This window comes from Centropristis striata, chromosome 8 (assembly GCF_030273125.1).
Source record: "Centropristis striata isolate RG_2023a ecotype Rhode Island chromosome 8, C.striata_1.0, whole genome shotgun sequence".
Taxonomy (NCBI): Eukaryota; Metazoa; Chordata; class Actinopteri; order Perciformes; family Serranidae; genus Centropristis; species Centropristis striata.
Window position 1 is genome coordinate 13,818,924 of NC_081524.1, and position 19,520 is coordinate 13,838,443.

General features: G+C 37.1%; 2 protein-coding genes across 2 annotated transcripts; one reads left to right on the top strand and one right to left on the bottom strand.

Annotated features, from left to right (window-relative positions):
• Window positions 1-2,135: 2,135 nt before the first annotated feature.
• tmem67 (transmembrane protein 67) lies at window positions 2,136-15,551 on the bottom strand. Its single transcript, XM_059340238.1, has 28 exons — window positions 15,343-15,551; window positions 13,027-13,115; window positions 12,799-12,889; window positions 12,602-12,701; window positions 10,588-10,651; window positions 10,399-10,470; window positions 10,236-10,298; window positions 9,710-9,864; window positions 9,060-9,168; window positions 8,835-8,921; window positions 8,251-8,316; window positions 8,006-8,156; window positions 7,821-7,935; window positions 6,540-6,636; window positions 6,285-6,341; window positions 6,032-6,130; window positions 5,835-5,933; window positions 5,447-5,533; window positions 5,246-5,345; window positions 4,910-5,049; window positions 4,674-4,814; window positions 4,326-4,406; window positions 4,118-4,234; window positions 3,895-4,011; window positions 3,677-3,784; window positions 3,369-3,471; window positions 2,546-2,688; window positions 2,136-2,463 (listed from the first exon to the last, which is right to left on the bottom strand). Exons 1-28 carry the CDS (start codon window positions 15,545-15,547, stop codon window positions 2,383-2,385), a joined length of 2,937 nt encoding a protein of 978 aa, XP_059196221.1. The 5' UTR covers window positions 15,548-15,551; the 3' UTR covers window positions 2,136-2,382.
• A 1,225-nt stretch (window positions 15,552-16,776) lies between these two features.
• Window positions 16,777-19,025, top strand: rbm12ba (RNA binding motif protein 12Ba). The gene is made up of 2 exons (XM_059338776.1): window positions 16,777-16,920; window positions 17,092-19,025. Exon 2 carries the CDS (start codon window positions 17,107-17,109, stop codon window positions 18,856-18,858), a length of 1,752 nt encoding a protein of 583 aa, XP_059194759.1. The 5' UTR covers window positions 16,777-16,920; window positions 17,092-17,106; the 3' UTR covers window positions 18,859-19,025.
• The last annotated feature ends 495 nt before the right edge of the window (window positions 19,026-19,520 follow it).

Genomic DNA, 19,520 nt, shown 5'->3' on the forward strand with positions numbered 1-19,520 from the left:
CCTAGAAGCTAAAGCCTTTCTAGTCAAATACAGAGAGTTTGTTTCTATTGTAAAGGCCACCCCAACTGGTACTGGTGTCACTTACATTATCAAAATGTTACTGTTCATATACCTTCTCTAAAAATGTGTGGGATTGATATAATAGATAAAAAATGCACAAACAAGCATATCAGAACATCTTTACAGAGACAAAATAAGATTTCCCCCAGAGGAAAGTTCTTCTGGGATTCACAAATGAACGGTATAAACTGGTGTAGAGCATGGTTGTGTCCCTTCCAATTCTGTCTCTCAAATAAGATCTGAGAAGTTCATTTTAAAATTTTACATAATATTTACCATAATAAATCAATTTCCAAATTTGCTGATGTAAGTGAAATGTGCACTTTTTGTGGAGATGAGCCAGAGACAACTTTACACATTACATTTGCCCATTGTCATCTATATTTTGGAGGGATATGGAAAACTTCATACTCAATATGACTGGACAGCCCATCATTTTTGAACCTAAAGATATTATCTCAAATTTGGAATGTAATAACAAAACAGTATGCTTTATAACAAATTTTATGCTTCTGATGGGTAAGTTTCACATCCACAAGATGAGGTTTTCCAAATCCCTCCCTAACTTTAGTGTTTTCACAATAGAATTGAAATTTTATATTGAAACTTTAGAGTTGATGTCAAATAAGAAATGTGAACGCACTCTGCTACACTTTAAAACTTATTTTCTGAAACCCCAGAATAATATAAAGGGAAGCACCTTATACACTATGTGCCTTAGGTTTTATATATATATATATATATATATATATATATATATATATATATATATATATATATATATATATATATATATATATATTGCATTGTTTATTTTATACTATCTCATTTTACTATGTCACATTTATTTTGGTCTTTTGAATTCACACACAGACTGTGGAAGGACATTTTCTCCTTTGTTACAAACAGACAGAAATATTTTCACTGGTTTTACTTTGCATTATAAAGATGTCATATTTGGCAGTTTTGATCACAAAAAGAAGCATGATGATGCATATTTTCTTATAAATTTACAAATCCTTTTTGCCAAATACCACATACACAAATTTTCAAGTAAAAAAACAAACTTCTTTTTTGTTGAAGTCAGAGTTTGAACAACATATCTCAACTCTCTCCTGTCTACCAAACAAAAAAGCTGTGAAGACTACCAACATAAGCAACTGCGTTTAATGTCTTTAACTAACATGTAATCTTGCGTCTATTTATTTTTTGCTTCATTCTTTTCCATTTAATTACTCTTCTTTTTAAAAATATATTATTTATTTCTATTTTTTTGCATTGTTTATTTTTCTGCAACTCATTTCTTCTTCTTTGTAACTGTGCAATGTATTGCTGTTTTATATAAATAAAGATTAAATTAGAGGTTAGAGAGTTTCAGCTTTTAGTTTCCCACGGACTGAACAACTAAAGACAAAAAGAATAATGCTAATGTTACAATAAATGTAATAAGTTCCCATTTAGGGTCACAAGGAAAATATTTACTTTTTTTTTTAGGAGCACTGTAACAGCCTCAAGGCACATTTCAAACTAATGACTAAGCTGTGCAAATAAACCACACACAGGAATAACATACCTTTCTTTAAACTACTATATATACATTACAAAGTTTATATTTTTGCAGAAACAACAATTAGCTATGAAGGCAAGGCAAAAGGAGACAAACCGTGGCTTTATTTTTGTGGTGCTTTTTAAATATGAAAACTGAAAAAGATGATGGCTTACTCAGTGTGTTCCCACTGAAAAGTCAAAGCCTTGTTTCAGTGTAGCTCCACTCAAACTGTCCTTTTTCAAGGGATATGTATTTTTTATATCACAACATTTATATCCTGGTATAGGAAAGGAAATTAAGTAATATCTGCATTGAAAAAACATAAACATAAAGCATAAAAATATGCAGGAGAATCATATAGGAATCCTACTTTGCTATGAAAGTGTTTTGTAGCGTTGTCCAAAATGAGGGAATATACCCAGAAATGTTAATGTGATAGGTATAATGTTAATAGCAGAACCTCTGATGATTGACAAAGTTATATAGTGTCACAGTATGTAGTATTCCATAATTATCAAAACACATCCAGGGAAGCAATTGTTTTATTAAAAATTACCTCGAAACAAAACTTGTACAACATCAATGTCTTCATATCAAAACATTTTAACCAATAAAAAAATCAAAATCTTTACAAAAATTGTATTTACATCAGGAAACTGTAGTGAAAATACTGTATAGAAAAATACAAAAGAGAGCTGGCACAAGCTGAACCGTAAACATCTTTGCAAAGAATGCCACTAAACACTGACACTACTAATCACTCAGCAGGAACTTTATATCAGAAATCTCTCATCCACCAGCGTCTTGTTGGCAATGTTCTTCCTTCCCAGAGTGTTACGGATCAAGCGAAACATCTGTAATGAATAAGATGGTGTTCAGTACGTGTTCTGTTTGGTGGAAGTCAGTGAAGGTAACGTATACACACCAAATACTGACCATTTGCTGTAAGCATGTAAGCACGGCTGCAAGTACGAAGCTCTGAGATCCGAGGTCGACGACACAGAAAAACAAAGTGTCAAAGATCAGCAGCGTGGCCTCATTTCCATAGAACAGCACATCGCTGAAGGAGTGGGCCTCATCTGTAGGGAGAAAAAGTAAACATTATATTTGCACATATGTACTGTATACAGTACAGGCCAAAAGTTTGGACGCACCTTCTCATTCAATGCGTTTCCTTTTCATGACTATTTACATTGTAGATTTATCAAAACTATTAATGAACACATGTAGAATTATGTACTTAACCCATTGAGGCCTGAAATGCCTGTGAAACCTCTGGGCGATTTTAAAATAACCCCCTAAAACCTGAAGTTTTTCTGGAAATTCAACAGAAGTGTCAACGCTTATACTAAATAATAGATTTTTCAGCCTCTGTAGCAGATAGAAATGAAATTCAGTAAGTATTTGAGAGCTTATACAAATACTACAAAACCACGTATCTGCTTTTCAGGCTTCAATGGGTTAACAAAAAAGTGTGAAATAACTGAAAACATGTCTTATATTCTAGTAAGCAAAGGGTGGGTACTTTGAGGAATCTAAAATACAAGACATGTTTTCAGTTATTTCACACTTTTTTTGTTAAGTACATAATTCCATATGTGTTCATTCATAGTTTTGATGCCTTAAGTGAGAATCTACAATGTAAATAGTCATGAAAATAAAGAAAAACGCATTGAATGAGAAGGTGTGTCCAAACTTTTGGCCTGTACTGTATAAACAAACAGAAATGTACAGGCTGTCTGGGCCAAGAGGTCGTTACCATTGTAAAAGATGCTTTTTTCGCTGGGTTCCAGGAACTCCATCCCTATGACCCTCTCAAACACCAGCTTGTCCTTCACTATGTAGTCCATTTCAGGCTGTGCCTGAGGTAAAAAGAAAAAAGAAAAGAAAAAACAAGAAAAGAAAAAAGAAGGCAACATTAGAGGCAGAAAAAAAGCTTGTCTGTATAAAATATTTAGATAAAAAGAAAAGTAGTACTTTACAAGCTAACAAATACATGACAATACAATTGAACTCTGATAGTTTCAATGAACTTGTATGAGTTTATTTATGTGCATTTGTACAAACATGGTCTATAATGGATCCCAAAAAGTGGTTCATGGTCTGGTAGCCTCTGGCCCTCTGCTCAAACTGGTTAGCCAAGCCTGCGTCCACCAGCCGCGACGGCCCGTTCCTCTGTTGAACAGGAGACAAGCAAACATTTGATTAAAAAAAATGAGGAGTCATTTTTCTCTTGGCTTGATCAATTATAGCTCAATTACAAGAACAATAGAGAAATCACACACCCTGCCGATCTGATCCCGTATCCTCTCATACTGTGACCGCAGATTACCGGTCACAGACACCTGAAATGTCTGGATCTCTGTGTTGGGTAGTAAGCCTCTCTGAGCACACAGGGACTCCTTGAGACAGAAAAAGACAGCGAGGAAGTAAGGAAGAGGACGTATGTAATGTGAGAATGTCGTAAATATGCTACATCTACGAACACAACACGTATTGTGTACATACAGATTCTCTATTCAGATTGCTGTTCATCTCCTCCATGTTTGTATCTGCATGTCCGTGTACTGAGCGCCCGTGGATGTAGTAGCCAAAACAACGATGAGATAGCAGCAGCACAGAAATCTACATAGAAACAAGGACAAAGTACAGCTATGTAAAGAATTTTCAGACGGATAGGTTGTTTAAAATAAAATAAAATAAACATTCTTCTTACATTACTGATGGAGCAGAGATCTACAAACTGACGGATTTTGTCCTCTATGAAGTGTTCATAAAACACAGTGAAGAAAATCACCTGTAGGGATAAGTATTTATCTGTTAAAGGACCTCTCCTCAGTTTATACAGTATGCTGTTATTTTCTTAAAGAAAGACAGGAAGAGGTGAGAGCTCAAGGGAAAGTTAGAGAAAGAGGAGTTATAGATAGATAGATAGATAGATAGATAGATAGATAGATAGATAGAATTCATATTTCTATCTATCTGGATAGATAGATAGAAATATGAATATGCAGAATAAAAGAGTTTATACAGTATATTAAGAGTTAAGAGTAAGTGGTTTCACCTGCAGAAGTCCGATGCTGAGCCACAGTGTGGCTGCCAGACCGTAGCGCAGCATGAGGCTGTATGAAGGGCTGTACGCCTGTGAGGAGCGCTGTAAAGTTGGCCAGGGGTCCCTCAGGGCCAGGTTAGAGAAACCAAGAACCTTCACAATAAAGGATAACATGTGATCAATAAGGAAAAGGGACATAACAAAAGCGGCACAGAAGAATAGAGTGTATATGTTGGTGTAAAAAGTACTTCAAGAAAGAAGAGCACAGCCACTATCTGAAAAGTTGGGCTGATCTTGCGTATGGTCTGGATCTCGTTCCATTCATTGGCCACAAGGTAGGTCCTCCAGATGCTGACTGGAGCGGGGTCACGTTTCGGCTCGCCGGCAGCTGGAACAGCAGCAAATACATATATAAATATATATGTTATTTTATTTTTATTTATTCTTTGTTTTCTTAGTTTATATTTCTAGAATTGGTTGACAATGTGAATTTCTCCTCTCTGAAAAAAGTACCAGGTATCAGGTATCCTAAAAATATAAAACTATGAAAAAAGCTAAAAAAACTATAAAAAGTATGTTTGTACCTTGCACAGTTCTGACAGCTTTGGTCCGTGGCCTCTCCCAGTCAATAAAAAAAATGTCAATTGACACCTGAAGGATCAGCTTGTGTAGAAACTGGACAGACTACATACACATACACGAAACAATACATTTTCAATATTCCCAACAGGAGCATTACATCTGACTTTTAAAAAATTGTACTGGTGTTGTTTTAGGTGTCTAACCTTGAGTGCGAAGGCACAACCAATGTACGTCACAAACTGCTCCTCCTGAGCAGGAAGTGGTAGCAGCACCGATACAAATTGTTGGGCCTAAACAGACACAGACACAAGTAAATCACAGGAAGCTGCCAATAATAGTCACATCTAAATCTATGCACTGAAAAAAATGTTCATGCAATGAATGTAAAGGATTAAAAAAACTTGCCTTTAATGTCTAAAAGAGTGCAGAGGGGAAAAAACTGTTAGAAGGCCATGCAAAGACAACATGCAGAAACACTCGAAAGAAATTGAGTTTTAAAAAAGGGCTTGAAGAGAAAAAAGCAACAGAAAATAGATACTGGTACAAAATCGTCTATCCAATAAAAGGAAGCCCCAAAGGACTTCTACTAACCTTGTAAAAGATGAGCCAGTAAAGTCCAGTTCCCACAGTGACAGCGAAGAAAACATTGGCCAGATCTCCGGCATAAAACAACATAAACTTCATCATAGTCTGTGGCAGAAGGAGAGGGAGATTAATATTACTCCTGATCTTTAATCCAACATATGGATTGATGTAACTTAAATTATGACAAATTCAAGAAGCATTACCTCTGCATCTATGAGTGGAGAGGCGATCCTCCTCTTCCAGCTGACTGTCTTCAGCAGAGAGTAAAGGACAGCCACACCACCCATCACACCTATAGCAGTCTGTAAACACAAACACATCAAATCCAAAGGTTTTATTCTCTGTTCATGTTACAGCACTGGCTGCACTGAACACCATCAATCATACACAAGAATTGCTTAATCTGTCATATTAGACCATTTAAAAATATAACTTTTCATTTATACTTCTACTCACATCTGTCTTCACACGAGCCTCACTCTGATCCATCTCATACTCCACTGCAAATGTTGTCTAGAAATAAATAAATAAAATCAATGCATTAACCAACCAAAAGCTTGTTTGAGAGAAAATAAAGATGGCAACTCATTTAGTCATTTTCGCTGTTACAAAAAGCCTACTAAGCAAATCAGTCTTACTGAAACTTAATTTCCCGCTGTGTGTGTGTGTGTGTGTGTGTGTGTGTGTGTGTGTGTGTGTGTGTCTACTCACAGTCACAGTTTGAGTATCGATGGGAACATCTCTGTAGGTCACAGTCATTAAGGGGGGATATACCTGACCTTCCCGGGTTCGTGGAACGAGCTGGAATCTACCAAACACACACATTTGAAGAAGAAATTTTTGGTAACGCTTTATAATAAGGTCCTTAATCACCATTAATTAACAAGTAATAAGGTATTGTTCTCGCTTTAGATCCGGTAGTTGCAAAAAGCATAGATAACTTATAGTTAACTTATAATAGATGAGCAATAAAGTATATTTTAATATCAATAAGCAAACAAAATAAGATTAATAAAGGCATGGCAAAGACATAATGGGTGGGTCATGGGTGTTTGTAATGCTATTATTAATACTTATATAAGCTTATAAACACACAATAATGTTAATAAGCATCTTGTAAGGACTTACAAGGGCCTTATTACTTGTTAATTAATGGTTATTACAAGGACCTTAACCCATAAGAACCCATGGTGACACCCATGTAACAAACACTTTAAATCTTCTAGAATCTCCCATATTCAGCTTTATGCTTCACCTTAACTCATTAAATCCCTAAGCGATGTATACTCAACACCCTGATGTGGTGGTCATGTGACTGTGACAAGAAGTGACTTCTCCAAAATGAGTGTGACTGGAAACAGAAATGTGAAAAAGTAGCTAATTTCAAAAAGCTTATTTTTTGTTAGGAGGCTAAGTTTAAAGACAATTCTAATCTTTTAATAGGGCGTCCTGTATTGCATTTAACTTTTTCTGACCATATTTCCTGAACAAATTAAAGTCACAATTTTGATATATGTTATGGAGATGCAAACAAAAAGGCAAATGGTTATTTGTTTTTATTTATTATTGATTTATTATTAATTTATTTTACTACTTAAAAACAAATCTGAAAAATGATTTATTGTTAAACAGCACTATTAATGTCACAATTTTGATATGTGTTGTGGAGATGCAGAGAAAAAGGCAAATTTCTGTTTCTGTAAGCAGAAAATGTCTAGTTTTTTTATTTTAAAATAAGAAATATAAACATAAATACAATAAACGCCCAATGTATCGTATGTTTCACATCACAGATCTTTGACATTTAGGGGTAGAATTTTTTTTATGTGGTCAACTTGGTCTGTGATATATCCCCCATCATTTTCCTCTAAGGATTACTGGGTCTGGGTTCTAATGGGTTAATATAAAGCGTTACCAAAATTTTTCACATCTCAAGGCAATAACAAATAGAAGTCTTGCTTTCTTTTTCTTTCATCATAGAGGCCTGCCCACCTTATTTTGACGCTGCTAGCAACACGGATGACTTTGGGCACAGAACCTTTCTCTCTGCCACTCAGTGTGTCAACAACAAACATGCGTCGAGAAAGGTACCAGTTCTTCATGTCCTCTGTACAAAGACAAGATATATTAAAAAATGCATACACACATACAAACACATGGTAAAAATTAAATCCTACCTTGGTTGATGAACCTTCCATTGTACTGCTGGTTATAGACTAGTGTAGGCAGTGGAAGAAGTTTTCCTTTCTCTCCTCCAAGACTCATAAACACATCATAGAACAGTGGCTCAGGATGGGTTTTTAACAGCTCTGCTACTGAGAGATCACACTACGCACAAACACAAACGGCTTATAATAAAACTGGACATTGCAAGAGAGAGTTTGATCAATGTCTCTGAGCTAAATGAAGAAAAAACACTCACACTTTCTTGGTAAGCGGTTCCAAAGCTGAAGGCTGCAGCCTGTTTGGTAGTTGTTTCTGGACAAATCTAAAAGAGCAAAAGAGAAGAAGAGAAGTAGAGGGAGAAATCTGCTAGCCTCATATACTTTCATTCTTTTTATTAACCACATGAAAAAAAAGATGACTTAATTTATTCAATAGCAATTTTGTGTAACTGTAATGATTTTGTGCAGTTAAAGCAACAGACCACTTTTCATGTAGGAAATATTAGTTACTACATGAAATGTGGATAATCTTGAATAAAGGGTAATTTCTTTAAACAGACACTACTGATTTACCATGCTTCTGTTTATTTAGACTAAATAGTAAGACTAATAGTAAGACATTTCAAATCACAACTCAAAACACATCTGTTTAAAACTGCTTATTCCGTCTGATGACTTTTACCCTGCCCAATATATCTATTGTATTGTATTGTTATTAATTCTGTGTATTTTATTGCTGTTTTTTTCTATCCTTTTGTACGGTGTCCTTGAGTGCCAAGAAAGGCGCCTCCAAATAAAATGTATTATTATTATTATTATTATTATTATTATTAAATCTTACCTGGAGGTTACCTGCTCCTACTGGTTCCCATCTGAGAAACTCTCCTCTGACATTATAGACAGCAGCAAGCAGCTTAATGTCAGTATTCTTTCAGACAAAAAGAATATGTCAAATTAACAGAGCATTTATGGTTACATTTCAGTTTTCTCGCTTTATTTGTAGAATCATAAAAAAAATTTGATGTCACTGGGATAACTGGAAGATAATTAAAGATGTATCATTTACTTTGTTTCTTCCTCTGAAGCTGAACCTGATGGGAACAGGATCAGTCTGAAGCACCCGGCTGGCCAGTCCTGGTTCGTCCCCGTAGTAAAGCCATGGCAGATTACCTCTCCTGAAGAAAGAGTAACAAAGGCTTACTGTGCACTCTGGGTGCAACAAAATTACATTATATTGGATTTGAAACCTTGTTTTTTAAATGAATTTGCAAGGTTGCACTATGTATACTGTTAGAGCCATTTTGTACATTGAAGAGAAGCTGATAAATAATTCAGATTTGTATTTCATAGTTCATAGTTCTTTATTGAGGTTGTAGGAATGCCTATTGGTTCGTAGGAATTGCACTCTTCTTATTGGCTGAGATGTGTGTAACGTCATAATTGCTTACTTTGTTTTAATTAGGATTATGGAGACGAGGAGAGCACACTAGTTTTTGACCGTGCTTATAATTATTATTATTTTTGGATTGCTGCAGTTTATTGTTTATAATGCTCAAACAAAAGGTTTTTAATAAACCATAAGAAAGAAACTGTGGGATTTTTTCGGCTTAAGACACGCGTCAACTACATCCTCACGCTCCATAGTTGAAGTGTGCGTTTCAAGTAAAACTAGACGGAGCCACACTAACATATACATATGCCACGAGTGTTGATTACCAGTAGGAAATGTCTTGACTTGAGCTTGAAGCAGCTTGAGATCTGAAGATGGTGTTGAAGAGACCGCAGGCATCGTTGGAGATGCTGCTGAAGGAGTGCATGTTCATCACACACATGTTCCCGAGAGCCTGACATGCCGTCAGGTTGGAGAAAACCTGCGAGCACACAACCTGTTTATGCACGACAGCTGAAACACACAAAATCACCTCCACATAAACTGACATTATGAGCTACAATATCACTACACAGTACTTTTTTTTTAAACACTAATGAAACACTTTTTGCATACTAACATTACATGTGCATATTTATTAAATGCATTTTGGCATCAGTTGTTCTTAAAATTTCTATGGCTATATTGAATGTCTATAGTTTGTCACCCACCAATCACAATTATGACTATAACAATTAAAAAGCTAAAACACAACACCCTCAAATCTCAAATATTCTTTTGTGCCACAATGAGCATAGAACTGGCTTCCTCTGATCAAGAAAATAAATATTTCAAAATAAAAGATGGAATTACAAGGCAAGCAGCTGCTGAGGAGTACAGGTTTTTGACGAACCAGGCAGACTGGACACTGAATTTCTGCAAGGAGAACAGAAGAGAAAACACAAATCAGAATACAGCAAAAAAAAAAAAAATGTTTTTTAACTCAAATAAAGTGAGAGTGGATAAGGAGACTCACCAACTGAGCATAGTTGACACTGGGATTCACATTAGTGGAGAGGCTGCCTGGAGGGAAACATAATCCTCCAGCCTGGGAAATCATATACCAACCGTTGATGACGCATGTATTCTGTGAGTCTGTTACTGAATGGTGTGGGTATGATGTGTCAGGAAGAGGATATGAGGATAGAGGGTCAAGGGAACTCACCAAGATGTTAGGAGGGTCACAATCACACGAGGTGGTAATGAATGAAGCCTGACATATCTCACACCTGAAAGACAAATCCAACCCTTACATACTACACATAGAAAATCTGGAATCAAGGCATCCTCTCTTTAGATAAAAACAAATGGGAAAAAATGTCCTGGAAGGAATAAAATGTGTCCTTAAATTGATGATGGTCATTAGCTGGTGCTTATCAAGTCAGTGCTCAACATAATGAGAAGTACCAGAGATAAGTAAACCTAACTTATCTGTAACAGGAGTTTAAATAATGTTTGTCAGCTCTCATATTTCCTCAACAACGTTTGACCTTCAATCCATAACTTATTAGAGAATTCTGCACTGATTTCACGTCCTCATTTGACCGAGGGTTTGATGTGTAGGAGTCCTTATCTATTAGATAACATATGCACTTTGACTTGAATAATGACACCCTAAAGGGGATTGTTTGGAGGTCTTGAGTCTTTAGCGTAATTTACTGATGGCTTTTGAATAGTAATTTGTATCAACATGTTGCTGTAGCCATCACGTAGAAATCTGATTCCCAACTTTCTATAGGAAGATGGGTTTCAGAAATGAATAGCTGTGTTCCACTTGAAAAAATTACATATACACTCAGGAAAGATTATAATACTTTTACAGAGATGTGGCAGCCCTATTTAGCATCTATGGACACATTGCCAGTTTCTATGATGGACGGGTTGTAGTTTTTGCATTCTCTTTGTTGTCAGTGCTTACTCTTGTCCTCCTTGCCTCTCGACCGTTTTTAATTTTTTATTTTATTTTATTGTATTTATTTATTTTCAAATTAATTTTATATCATTAATATTTTCATTATTTAATTTTATTTATCTATTTTTTCTCTCTCGCTTTTCAGTTTGTGGGTGGGTTGGGGAAGAGGTCTGGAGTTGTGTGTTTGTGTTTTCATGTATATCTTGTTGAATTGAAAACTGAAAAATAAAATATTCTTAAAAAAAACATGTTTGCTGTAGATCAAATAAATTGTTACAAGAGCACTCCAGTGATTATTTTGAGTGAGTGAGTATTATTGAAATTTATGAAACCATGTAACCAATGAATCACACATGCAGCTTGAGCAGCATCTAGTGTCAGACCTGGAAAATGGCTTTCAAGCACCACATGCATGGAGTGCTGTGCTCTCAAATCAGATCTTTGTCAAACTGTTACTGAACTTACTTCAAATGTATATGTGTAGTAAAAATTAAGGACAGTACTGTCACATAGAAAATCTGCCTTGATTCCAGATTTTCTATGTGACAGCATGTTTGCTATTTGACATGTTTGCTATTTGATCTAAAGCAAACATGTTGATATAAATGACTATTCAAAAGCCATCAGTAAATTACGCTAAAGACTCAAGACCTCCAAACAATCCCCTTTAGGGTGTCATTATTCAAGTCAAAGTGCATATGTTATCTAATAGATAAGGACTCCTACACATCAAACCCTCGGTCAAATGAGGACGTGAAATCAGTGCAGAATTCTCTAATAAGTTATGGATTGAAGGTCAAACGTTGTTGAGGAAATATGAGAGCTGACAAACATTATTTAAACTCCTGTTACAGATAAGTTAGGTTTACTTATCTCTGGTACTTCTCATTATGTTGAGCACTGACTTGATAAGCACCAGCTAATGACCATCATCAATTTAAGGACACATTTTATTCCTTCCAGGATTTTTTTCCCATTTGTTTTTATCTAAAGAGAGGAAGCCTTGATTCCAGATTTTCTATGTGACAGTACTGTTCATTTATATATTTTGATCAGCTTTATCCAATACATCCTGATAATCTAATTTCATTAAATCAGTAGTATGAAATATTGACACTCAAGTTAGATAGCTGCAGTTGCTACAGTCCAACTGTACTAATAAATTTTCATTTCAAGGTATATAGGAACTTGGTCAAATTCCTGAGTGTGACTCTGTATGAAACAGTGGGATACATCAGTGTTACTGTTTTATTGTATTGATACATACTTGTCCCCTCTTTGGTTTGGTACAGTCAAAGCAGGGGAGTTTCCATTACATGTTTCACACTTGGCCTCATTCAAAAGGTTTCCATTGACATCTCTCTCCACTGAAAAAACAACATATATCCATGTATACATAAAATACATAATTGCATATGCTAAAGCCTCATTGCACATCCAATGAGCAGGTACTTGGTGACTCACCCAGGACATTGCCTTTTGGGCACTTGCACGTCCCCTCATCACTGAGACTGCCTGGACAGCGAATACATTCAAGCCCACTTGTAGTTACTGCCTATAAAGAGAGAAAACTTGTCAAAACAGAACTATTACAAATGCTGTTAAACACTGTGTATGGAATGTGATATGCATAATTTGCAGTATAATGTGAGATGAAAAGCAAATGAAGACAAGCTTAATTACTCTTCTTACAGGTTTGTCAGTGGGACATTGCTGACAAGCAATGGAAGTCTTCTCAGCGATGACAGTTCGGTACCCAGTTTTGCAAATGCAGCTCAATTCTGCAAAAAAAAAAAAGGAAAGCCAGTGGTAAAGTTAGCAGGAACAGTGGATGCTGTACAGTGTTGTGAGTAAGATAATAGTTAATAACCAAATCCCTCTAAAAATTTTGATTTTCAAAAATGAACTAATGAATGAAATTAGTTTCTTTATTTCAACCATGTTTCAAAACAAAACAAACGATAAAAGATGAAAGCAAACAGGACTTACGACTAAGTGCATTGATGTAATGAACAAAAAAAAAATAAAGCCTGTATGAAACCTTGACTTCAATCTGAAAAAACAAATTCTTCAGGCTTAAATTTATTTCTTGTTTGAAAAGGAGTAGGAAGAAGTAAACACTTTATTCCCCTCTTCTTCTTTTTTTTGGGGGGGGGGTTATATATATATATATATATATATATATATATTAATATGTATTACAGACTCTGGTGGTTAAGACTGAAATTCATTGAGGTTGATTTTTTTAATTTGGGAGAGTCAAAAGTGACCGTAGTTGCAGAAACACCCATATATATATACATATATATATATATATATATATATATATCCAAAAAAGTCATTTTTGAGTTTTTCCCACTTCGTGCCATGATGTCGTGATTCATAGAGGTATGGGACTTGTATATTGCAGTGAAATACAAGGCCACAATGAGTCAAATGCAAAAAGAGCAAAAAAACGCCCTGAAACAGCTTGGGGATCAGAGGATTGATACTGCAATATTAATTCTAGCCTCATTGTCCAGTGTCAAGTGAGTTGAGATCTCTGCTGGCCACACGCCAGCAAAAAGTGGTATGAAATTGGGAAAATCAGGGACTTTCCAGCAGGGTAGCGACTGGACAGTTTGGTACTTTCACAATGAGGTATTGCTCTGAAAGAAGGAGCGGCAGGGTATAAAAGCTGCAACAAAAGAAGAATCGGAGTTATTCTTCATGGGGAGCTTCAAGACTCTTCAACCGACTCTCAGGATCTAGAGACGACGCCTGAACGACCCCATCGGGGGACAGGACTTTGATTTTACCACAAGAAGAGACGGAGATACTCTGATTCTACAATCAAGAAATAGAGACAGAGAAGAAGGACGCTTACATCAAGAAAGAAGATTCCAATTTGACGGGTGTGATAAGAAGAATAACCATTTCAACGCCAGTCGATGAAGGATTAAATAATTTTTCTTTCTAAATTCTTACTGACGCCAGGACCAAAGGACCGGTCAGGGATCACTCCGACTTTGGACAAAGTGGAGAGCCTCGTGTGATAGAGTTGCTTGGCCAGGCAACGCTCCTGTCTCCTTCTCCAAATCTGCAGGATTAATTCCCAGCTACAGCTTCATTCAACACAGGCAGTTAGCGTATTAGGGTACGACATTAAACAGACAATAATCATTTTATTATTGGGATTTTTTAATATTTTATGTTTAATCAATTTTGGATCAATTTATTCTGTATGCTATTTTATCAATAAATGTTCAATTGCATTTAAAGTGAAGTAGTGGACCATAGATCTTTGAATCTTTCGGTATTAAAAGGTGGTGTGTAATAACAAGGTTCTAATTGGTTACTCTAGCCAAAGAAATTAAACTTATCCTTGGGGCTTATATTCCTAAAATTAACCTAGCAATTCACCAAGTGCATAGATCAGTAAGAGGAGAGCTGCCATTAAACAGACGCGGCTAGCGTGGTATCTAAATTCCAGGGTTATTCGACAGGTGCCATTCTGGAGTAAGCAGGATAGGTGTCCGGACCTCGGCAGTCAGAAGCTAGGCGAGTCTCCTCACCACCAGCTTCGGTTATAATTTCCCAAAATACCTAGTGAGATCATTTCCATAGGATAGGGTGTCCCCTTAGTGGAGAGCTGGTCCAGAAGCCCCTACACAAGGGCAATCTCTGGGATCAAACACCAGACCTGTTGTCCATACTAAGCATATAGCAAACATCAACATTATTTGTTATTAATCCAAACAGCACACTGTACATTTTGATTTTAGGTGGACTTTCCATTTAACGGTCATGTTGTGAACTGATTTTGAAAAAAGTAGCTAACGTTAGCCATTTCTCACTTGACAGTTACGTTAACGTTAGCTAGCATCGACACAATTCACTGTGCTTACTTTTTGTCGTGTGTCGCTGATCACGTAACAGTCATAGTTATTTTAAGACTAATTTCACTTATTTGTTGGTACAGCATCGTGAGTAAATCAGTTGTTGTGATGTGGTGTGATCCTATCTGACCTGTTGGGCTCCGTCGCTGGTTTGGACCACACTTCACACACGAAAGGCTCGAGATATCGAAAAATTCTTCCGCAGTACAGTTTGAAGGATCTTTAAATGGGATGACAAACTGCTGGCAACTGTGTAGATCTGTGTAAATAATCAGAAATAATGTTAAAAGCACCCTGTATCTGTTAACAGCACACGGTAGCGTCCCCGTCGCCATGGCAAACAACGTTCTGCCTTTTTTTTACCCACAATCCTATTCATCCAGCGTGATGACGTCACGACCAAATTTCTGTGTGCGTCACAGAAAAAAGGTTGGTGCTGGTTGAATGTCAGCCAATTTAATGACATTTTGAGTTTGATAAATGCAAAAGTGTAAAAATTGATCCAAATGTAAATACAAACTATACAGATTGTCTTACTTAAAGAATATATATATATATATGTTTATGAGGTTAATTAATATATATTTTTTGTTAGAGGAACATTTTTACATACAGAAAAGTAAAGAGTAATGGTGAGTAATCACTTTTGGGTTATTTTAAGATTCTTAATTATTTTTCCACTGATATGTCATAAGGGGCTTTTGACAGGAAACGACTGCCTTGCAGCTGCTTCCTATTCACTTCCTTATGACAGCGCTTATTTATATACAGTTTATGTGACAGCGTGATATGTTTGTCCTCAAAACAGAGACAGAGACAGAGAATCGAGTAATTGATGAGATCACGTAAGTAATATTTTATAATGGAAATATTTAATTAAAATTGATCTTAAATGTATGAGAAAGAGTATATGAGATACGTGTTTATTAGAAGCCTTAAGCGTGTTGTACTTTATTGTATGTGTGGATCAGTGACTGTTGGAGGCAAGAAAATGAAGGTTTGGCGAAAAATGAACCCATGAGACTGAGTGAGAACGAGTAAAAGTCCCTTTCTCTTTCTGGCTGATGATTGTGGTCAGTTATTGATGAAAGACTTGTGGCTTTATGGCAAAAGATTATGATCTCCGTCCTTTCCCCGCCCTGATTTTTTTGCAGTAATATATTTTTTGTTTAATCTGAAAGTTCAGCACTTTTGTAACGAAGGCCAGATTTCTGTTATGGATTTTTATTTTTGTTGTTGCATTTGTTTTTAAAATGGAACAGAAAAAGGTATATGTGATAGGCTGTGATTACATTTAATACATTAGAACAGTGGACAAAATACAGTTCAGTAAACATATCATTGCTGTCACTAACTGTGTGTAAATTATGAATGCAGAGCTAAATACTGGGTAGATATTAAAATTAGTAAAATTCTGTAAAACCTCTATTTCAGCCAGAAACAGCAGTTACTTTTAAGAGCTTTGTCCTGCCTGTAGCTCCCACTCCGGTCCAGTAGGTGGCGGTAATGCGCATGAAACACAGTGAAGAGCCACAGGCTGTATAAATCCTTTAAAAGCGAGGGGAAAAGGCGGGCACCTCACTCACTCTCAGCAACTGCGTCGGGAGGCAGGGTGATAAAATTTTCCGCGCTATATGACGACTAACTTTAGACAGGACAACAGCAACAACAACCACATGTAGACCATTACCAATTGTACCCACGTGTGGTGAGTATTTATGGGCGCTTCATGCAGGAAAAACACGTTTATCCACATTTTTTCTTCTCCTGTTTCTTTTCTTTTCCCGTATGACGCACGTGTTTGCCCTGTGTAGTGGGAACACCACAATATACAACTGTTGATGCATTTTTTTTTAACCATTGTTGTCTTTACTTGTAGTTACCACCGGGAAAAATGACCATAATCCTGCGATTGCAAGGCCTTGATGTAAAGGCAGGCACTGAAGATATAAGGACATTTTTTGAACACCTTCACATACCTGAAGGAGGAGTGTACATTGTGGGAGGGCGTCTCAGAGAGGCTTTTATTGCGTTCAACACTGAAGAAGACGCCCAGCTTGCCATGCGGAGCACTGGAAAGTCCCTCAAAGGATCTGAGGTGGCTTTACATGTAAGCAGCATGCCAGAGCTGGAGCAGAAACTGAAGTCCTTGTTAAAGAGGAGGAAGCCCTTCCCCACACAGCTTCCTGTGAAGAAACCACAGCCATCTCCTGATGCAAATGTGTTCCCTTCAAATGAATCTCCTCCTGAACCCTATACAGAAAATCTACCACCCCCTACTGCACAGCCTGTTGATGCCAACGCTGCAACTCTGCCACAGCTTCTTCATCCAGATATTGATAATTCACAACCTTCAAATGTAGACTCACTTGATTCTAGCACAGCATTTCTTCTTGGGGTTTGTACAGTTCTTCAAGGCCTTCAGTCATCTCTTCAAAGCAAAAACAATGACGCAGTGCCAAGAGTTGAGTTCCACAAAGCTGACCCCAGAGTTGTGTGTAACGAGATGAGGGCTCGGAAGGACAACCTGGACTCAAGACCAGGTTATGTCAGGCTCTTTGGCATGTCCGCCTCCGTTACAAAAGAGGTAATCTGCCAGTTTTTCAAAGGGCTGTCTGTACAGGAAGTGATAGTGAATGTAGATTTGGGGCGTAGCCGCGGCTGCCTCGTGAAGTTTGCAAACATGCAGGATGCGAATGCGGCTCTTCTCTTCAACCAACAGTCAATGGGCCCAGTCTGTGTGGAGGTGCGGGGAGCAACTGAGAAGATGTGGACTGGTGCAGTGCAAGAATGTGAAGCTGCTTTTGATGCCGGAGAGAGCGTGAAACCCCAGCAAAACCCTCTTAAGGAAACTGCAAACCAAGAACCAAAAAACACTTTTGCACAGCGGCGAAAGAGGCGGCCTGTTGACCAGTTGCCATCTAAATCATCAAAAAAGCCAAGACTCGACCATGACCCAACCGCTGCTTTCTCACCACTTATGGAGTACACGGTCATGGTCAAGAATCTGCCCAAAGAGATGACCAAAACTGAAATAAAAGAATTGTTTGGATGTCCAAACATGGCTCACAATAAGGTATTGCATCTGCTTGACGTGAACAGCAAAAGAACAGACACAGCTTTTCTTCTCTTTAATTCCAATGAGGATTACGAATATGCAATGAATCTCACTGGCTGCCATGTTGGCTCTGATGCCATTGAGGTCACCTCAGTCACTAAAAAGGTGATGAGGGAAATGATGGAGAACGCGCATCCCAGGAGTCTGGAGAGTTGTCCAAAGACTGACTTAATGAAAGGATCAGCCCGAAAGCGGAAATTAAATCCAGTGAAGACATCAAAAGAAGCACCAAGTGTGAACTTTGACCCAGCAGCTCAGACATGTCTGTTTGTTAGAAATATGCCTGCAGACGTACAGAGAACTGATGTAAAAAGACTTTTCTCCAAATTCCATCAGCTGATGAAAATCATCTTACTGTACAACCGTGAGGGTGAAGGTATTGGTGAAGCCGTGCTTCAGTTTAAATCAGAGAAGCTCGCTGAGCTGGCTCACAGACTCCACCATGGTCAGGACTTCCTGGGGACACAAGTTCTTCTCACTCGCATAAATGTGAAGCAAATGGAGGACATCTTGGCAAGAAATATTTGAGGAAGTTGAACATTAATGCTTGAATTCAGGCAGCCTGGCAAAGGCCCCTCCACCCCATCAAGTTTCTCTTAATTTAAGGTTTTCTACTAATTTTTTATGTTCAAAAATAACGGTTACCCATTACCTTTGTGAATATTGCAATATAAAATAAATCTTTTTATACTGTTGAGCCATTTAACCTTACTGTATTGTTGTTTATGGCCATATATATCTGCATGGTTGGAATTTATCTTCTTTGAAAGTATTTTGTGCTGCAGAAATCTATCCCTGGAAGGAATCAACCTCACCTTCTGTCTGGAGGAAAGGCATATATGCTTTATAGTCTAATCTTGGGATACTTTAAGTTGTTTCACTGAAACCTGCTCCAGCAGGAGAGAAATGTCTTCATGCTTCAGTGGGACTTCATTCATTGGCTATAGAAGAATTTCAATATTTCAAAGGAAACAAAGAAATAAAGAAGAATTTCAATTTTGGAGAAAGATTTGAACTCGTCACCCAAGAAAATGCCCCCATTTATCAGTGCTATTTTTTTACTGTCCATCTGGCTTCCCACTACATTTCTCTTTATACATCCAAGACTTTTCCTCTCTCCTGTGTTGAGTGTGAAAAGGGCTGTTGGGATGGCTCGAACACTTGTGTGGCTAGATCCGAGCCATTATGTT

What these genes read in the sequence shown, in the direction of transcription:
- tmem67 (XM_059340238.1), bottom strand. Translation starts at nt 15,547, where the DNA reads ATGGCGACGGGGACGCTACCGTGTGCTGTTAACAGATACAGGGTGCTT. An exon ending in TAGGAGCAGGTAACCTCCAG is followed by an intron (nt 8,317 to 8,834) that starts GTAAGATTTAAT and finishes TTGCTCTTTTAG; the next exon opens with ATTTGTCCAGAAACAACTAC. An exon ending in TACGGGATCAGATCGGCAGG is followed by an intron (nt 3,785 to 3,894) that starts GTGTGTGATTTC and finishes CCTGTTCAACAG; the next exon opens with AGGAACGGGCCGTCGCGGCT.
- rbm12ba (XM_059338776.1), top strand. Translation starts at nt 17,107, where the DNA reads ATGACCATAATCCTGCGATTGCAAGGCCTTGATGTAAAGGCAGGCACT.